This window comes from Brachyhypopomus gauderio, chromosome 8 (genome assembly GCF_052324685.1).
Source record: "Brachyhypopomus gauderio isolate BG-103 chromosome 8, BGAUD_0.2, whole genome shotgun sequence".
Classification (NCBI taxonomy): Eukaryota; Metazoa; Chordata; class Actinopteri; order Gymnotiformes; family Hypopomidae; genus Brachyhypopomus; species Brachyhypopomus gauderio.
In genome coordinates, this window is record NC_135218.1 from 11,330,614 (window position 1) to 11,337,015 (window position 6,402).

The 6,402-nt window shown below is 42.2% G+C and overlaps 1 protein-coding gene across 1 annotated transcript in view; it reads right to left on the bottom strand.

The window, feature by feature from the left end:
- Positions 1-5,444: 5,444 nt before the first annotated feature.
- LOC143521484 (kelch-like protein 10) overlaps positions 5,445-6,402 on the bottom strand; it is a 23,101-nt gene continuing 22,143 nt past the window's right edge. Inside the window, exons 7-8 of the mRNA XM_077014396.1 lie at positions 6,171-6,265; positions 5,445-6,053 (exon numbers count right to left, since the gene is read on the bottom strand). Of these exons, the coding sequence (XP_076870511.1) occupies positions 5,894-6,053; positions 6,171-6,265 (255 nt within the window). The 3' untranslated portion in view covers positions 5,445-5,893. The remainder of the gene's footprint in view (positions 6,054-6,170; positions 6,266-6,402) is intronic.

The following is a 6,402-nucleotide window of genomic DNA, read 5'->3' on the forward strand; positions in this document are numbered from 1 at the left end:
CTGCCGCTGTGCAGAGTGCATTTCTCTGTTAAATAGCTGGTGTATATGTATCTTGTGTGCTGTACTTGCTGTCAAACTCAGAGTGTAGGGCTTGTATTTGCATATTTGCTGTGACGTTGTAAAGCGCAACACTACCCCCCCCCCTTTCAGCACCCCCTAAGCAAAATACCTTCCCGCGGCTATGGTCCAAGGAGTTTCATTCATAGGCACTGGTTGATTTTGCCGAATTAGCTATGAGCTTCATAGCTGTGTGGTACATATGCTCTCGTTACCTCATCAGGAGATCTTTAATCACCGCGATACAGACCGTTCGGGAACTATGAGCTCCCATGAGATGCGAGAAGCACTGGCTGAAGCAGGTAAGGAGTGTTTAGAGCAGTGGCGGATGCAGCCGGCAATTTTTGGACGGGCCAAAGTGTAATTGGGGTGGGCGAACGTAATTTGTTGATCGGGGGTGGGGTGGGGGGTGGGGGGGTGGCGAACGAAAGTTGTTCGGGGTGGGCGGGGTGTATGGTCATTAAATGACTCGCGCGCTATAGGCGCCATCCTGCAGCAATTATAGTTTATTTTCATACGGAAAACTGTATTCTGACCTTGTGATTAGGTGGGCCCAGCTGCCAATCAGGGTGGGCCTGGCCCACCCAGGCCCGCCCGTAGATCCGCCCCTGGTTTAGAGCACAGTTCTCCAACGTCAGCTCAGCCTTCAGCCCTACTCTGAAATACCTACTAAAGAACTTCATAGTTACCTGATAGCAACTGGAGTCCCTTGTTAACAAGATAGTTTTGATTGTTGTATTATAGTAATACCTGTTGACTGTAAGTTGATAACTTGTTGATAACCTTATTAAATATTTGTGCTTTCTCAGGTTTCCAAATAAACACTCCTGTACTCCAGGTGATCATCTCACACTATGCTGACCAGCAGAGTGCCATCGACTTTGACTGCTTCGTGGGCTGCCTGATCCGTCTGGAGATGCTCTTCCATGAGTTGATTCAAGCAAACTAACCAGGGATTAGGCAGGCAGCCCGAGTGTTATATTCCTGAAACCTTACCCATTAGTAGACTGAAATCATGTCTCCCGATTACCACAATTCTGCACTGAGTGTCAGTGAGCAGGAGTCAGTGCTTACAGACTTGGCAGGTTTTTTCAGATTTTATAAGTAGTCAGATTTCTTATCTACTTATTTTTTCTACTTTGCTCAGAAATGTTCCAGATGTTTGATAAGAACAACACAGGGAAGATTGAGCTGGATATTCTGCAGGTACTTTTATGTTCATATCTAATTGACTTTATTAATGAAACACTGTATTTTAGTTCAACGTGTGTGTGTGTGTGTGTGTGTGTGTGTGTGTGTGTGTGTGTGTGTGTTCCAGTGGCTTTGCTTGGCTCTAAGTTGAACCCAGAGTTCCTTCCTCTGGATAAGACAGTTCTGCAACTTTTAAGATTACATTATTAACTGAAATTATGGGATCTATGCCCTGCTGTTCCAGAGTTCCAGTTTCCCATGACACTAATAATTTACTAATGAAAATGCTATTGGCAGAAATAAAAGTTATCAGAAAAATGTTGGTCTTCTGGTGCTTTATCCAAAATGTGTAATGCAACAATACAAATTCTGGAAATATCTGACGTCCCCTTCTTACACGGATATAAAGAGTTAAGTGCCTTCCGCGCAGGCTGTAGTTCTGGGAATAATGTCCGGAATCGCGACAACTCTCCAGCACGTTCGCGCACGGTCCAAAGGCATAGGCACCAGCGCGTGCGCGGTCCAATACCTCGATCAAGACTACGAGATACTCAAGTGGACCTGTATAGAGAGCGGCTGCTTGTTTGAGGACCATGTATTTGAAGCATCCTCTTCTTCGCTGGGGTTTAAGGAATTCGGGCCCACTTCTTATAAAGTTCGCAACGTTACATGGTGTAGACCCGAGGTACCGCCCCCCATTTTTTTTGTTTAATGCTTGTTAATATAATTTAAAGAACTAATATATAGCCCAGTTGGAGAGTTTAAGGGACAAATTTCTTATGAATCTCCTTAAAAAACAAAACAAAACCATACAGAGCAATAAGAACAACAGAAACCATAGACATCTCTGATAACCCTAAAAAAGACAAGGGAGAGGTTTTATACCGAATAAATAGAAGAAAGAAGTTAAATAAAAATGTACAATAAAAACAAGATAATAAATCTGTAAATTAAGCAAAAAGGTAAAACACAACTCTAAACAAATTCATAACAAATTGTATTCTCACAGAAATGAATGAAACGTTAATGGAAAAAAACCCAATACAATCCTAAAATGATTTTGGCATGACAATGGTTCTCTCTTCCCATGGAAATATCATGACATAAACACAAAAATGATTCTCAGTGACAGTATCTAAAATTGAAAAAGTATTTTAAACCCGTATATTTTGAACAATTCCAAACAAATGCATTTTTTTATTCTTATTGCTTTAGAAAAATGTTCATATATCTATTATTAGTGTTTTTCATTTATATCTTCCCTAAATACAAGTCACAAGGCCAATGTGGTATATAGCCAGGCTTTTCTAGTTTTGAAAATAAATAAATAAAAAAACAGCACCAATAAAAAGTACAAACAGCATTTACACATTTCAGTATTCAACACAGAAACAGAATGATCCAAGAAATAAAATGAAGGAGAAAAAAAAATACCATCAAAAATAGCACCACCAGAGATGCCATTTTTATATACATTTTACTGCCAGTACTATAACAGCACAAACTGCGTTTCATTGCAAGTCCCTCCAATCAGAGGTTGGTATGTTGGGTTGCTGAGAGTAAACTGGAGTCTTATTGGCTGATTGGTATTGTAAACAATCCTAAGTAAACTGGTTTATGATTGGCTGTTCAAAAATATTAGCAGTAGTAGTAGTACTTAAAAATGCAAATGTAGGAAAAAATAAAGACTAAAATAAAACTAAAATCTTTTTGCTTTCGTTCTCACTCGTCACAAACAGCAGGTTGAAGACCTCCACCTTTACAATGGGGAAACATGCATGCACAAGTTAAGACCATATGCCCGCAATATACATTTGCCAAGTCAAATTATGGACATTTTCACAGGACTGTTGTGAACTTGAAGGTTCTGCATGAGCTTGGATGAAGTGGCTTGGACAGACCAGGCCAGGCAGTGAAGGATGTAACGTGATGAGCAGGTTTCTCTGGAGCACTCACATCACACTCATTACAATAGTATGCTGGCTCATCTTTCACTCTGCTATGGTAGGAGATCTTCTTCCCTTCTGCTACAAGCTGCTCACCTGCACAGCCTCCTCTTTCTCAGCTCTGCGTGAGGAGTGCATCGCCGTGGGAGGAGAACAAACATACCAGCATGGTGGAGCTCATACAGGTCAGTCTGAGCCACCGGAGCAGGAGAAGCACCACGGACATGGGGGTCAATCTGATGGATTATGGTTTACCTGTGAATAATCTGTATGATGTACAGTGGGGAAAATAAGTATTTAGTCAGTCACCAATTGTGCAAGTTCTCCCACTTAAAAAGATGAGAGAGGCCGGTAATTGACATCATAGGTAGACCTCAACTATGAGAGACAAAATGTGAAAAAATTTGAGAAAATCATTTTGTCTGACTTTTAAAGAATTTATTTGCAAATAATGGTGGAAAATAAGTATTTGGTCAATAACAAAAGTTCATCTCAATACTTTGTTGTATATCCTCTGTTGGCAATGACAGAGGTCAAATGTTTTCTGTAAGTCTTCACAAGGTTGGCACACACTGTTGCTGGTATGTTGGCCCATTCCTCCATGCAGATCTCTAGAGCAGTGATGTTTTGGGACTGTCGGCGGGCAACACGGACTTTTAACTCCCTCCAAAGGTTTTCGATGGGGTTGAGATCAGGAGACTGGCTAGGCCACTCCAGGACTTTGAAATGTTTCTTACGAAGCCACTCCTTTGTTGCCCTGGCAGTGTGCTTGGGATCATTGTCATGCTGAAAGACCCAGCCACATTTCATCTTCATTGCCCTTGCTGATGAAAGGAGGTTTGCACCCAAAATCTCACAATACATGGCCCCATTCATTCTTTCATGTACACGGACCAGTCGTCCTGGTCCCTTTGCAGAGAAACAGCCCCAAAGCATGATGTTGCCACCCCCATGCTTGACAGTTGGTATGGTGTTCTTGGATGCAACTCAGCATTCACTGTCCTCCAAACATGACGAGTTGTGTTTTTACCAAATAGTTCTACTTTGGTTTCATCTGACCATATGACATTCTCCCAATACTCTTCTGGAACATCCAAATGCTCTCTAGCAAACTTCAGACGTGCCTGGATATGGACTGGCTTAAGCAGGGGGACACGTCTGGCACTGCAAGATCTGAGTCCCTGGCGTCGTAGTGTGTTGCTGATGGTAGCCTTTGTAATGTTGGCCCCAGCTTTCTGCAGGTCATTCACTAGATCCCCCCTTGTGGTTCTGGGATTTTTCCTCACCGTTCTTGTGATCATTTTGACCCCACGGGCTGAGATCTTGCGTGGAGCCCCAGATCGAGGGAGATTAGTAGTGGTCTTGTAGGTCTTCCATTTTCTGATTATTGCTCCCACAGTAGATTTCTTCACACCAAGCTGCTTGCCTATTGCAGATTCAGTCTTCCCAGCCTGGTGCAGGTCTACAATTTGGTTTCTGGTGTCCTTCGACAGCTCTTTCGTCTTCACCATAGTGGAGTTTGGAGTGTGACTGTTTGAGGTTGTGGGCAGGTGTCTTTTATACTGTTAACGACTTCAAACAGGTGCCATTAATACAGGTAATGAGTGGGGGAAAGAGGAGCCTCTTAAAAAAGAAGTTACAGGTCTGTGACAGCCAGGAATCTTGCTTGTTTGTAGGTGACCAAATACATATTTTCCACCATTATTTGCAAATAAATTCTTTAAAAGTCAGACAAAATGATTCTCTCAATTTTTTTTCACATTTTGTCTCTCATAGTTGAGGTCTACCTATGATGTCAATTACAGGCCTCTCTCATATTTTTAAGTGGGAGAACTTGCACAATTGGTGACTGACTAAATACTTATTTTCCCCACTGTATATAATTCCTAATTTCATGGTCATATGGATTTCTTACAAATTTTCCAGCACTAGAGAGTTCCAGTGTGTGTTCTGCAAGTATTGATTTGAAATCCCACTTCAATTGACAATTTTTCTTGGTAGATTTTCTCTTTTTTCAGAATTTTTTTAACAAATGGTTTATAAGGTCACACATTACGCTACTCTGTCCTGCTGGAGCTGTTGTTGCAGGGTAATGTGATGGGCAAAAATAAAATGGAAGCGATCACGCCAAGTCTCAGGGAAAAAGGATGGTTTAATAGAAAAGTGCACATGACACATGATCCAAATAAAGGATATAATGACCAGTGGTCAACTGGTACAAAGACAAGACATATATAGGCAAACAAACGACCCTCAGGTGAGACGGATCGCGGGCTCCGCCCACCTGAGGGACGCACAAAACACCACAACAGGTGTTGAGTATGGGGGCACTAGAGTATATTCTTATATCTGTAAGACAGATGATAATATGGTGACCAGTAGGGGGCCCGCTGTACCGTGACAGGTAAACACACACTGCCAGTAAACACTCACTCCCAGTAAACACACACTCCCAGTAAACACTCACTCCCATTGTAAACGTACAGCATGTCTTACTCTTCTGTTTACTGATATCAGGATCTAATCCATGTGCCTGTACATGGCTCAAAGTTATTACAGAAACTCTGTTCCACAGTAAGACAAGCACCAAGTCTCTTAGGGATCTCTGATTATTTAAGTGCCTCCTTTTGTATAATAAAATGGTACAGTCTGCTCTGATGTTTAAGTCTGTTTATTGGTGTATATCCTGCAGGTCTGTCTCAGGCAGATGAAGTGGTGTTGGAGGTGGAGGATATCGGGCTCTGTGGGACGTCCTCGGGTAGGTCTCGGGGGGCGGTGTACTCTACCACGTTGGGCAGGCCCGGCACCAGGCAGCAGTTCAGTGCCTTCCGGGAGACACCCATGTCGTGGACCTCACGCCTGCGGGAGGCACAGGGGAGAACATGGTTCATGGCACCGCTCACCCCACTATCAAATATGGCACATTTCATTTAATTTCATTACATTTCATTTCATATCAGACAGGTGGGAACTAACCATTCTTCCTTTTGCCCATCGTAGCACTCCACGTTAAGGATGGTGGTGGTGAAACTTTTCAATCCACCGACCACAAACAGGAGGTCGTCGACCACCTGTGCAAAGTGGATTGTTTTATAAAGGAAAATTTGCAGGAAAATTGAAAAATTTGGAACTTTTTAAAATATGTTTAGCCTAAATAACCTAAACACATGATCTGAATATCTTTTTAGCATGATGCCTGTATCTATTA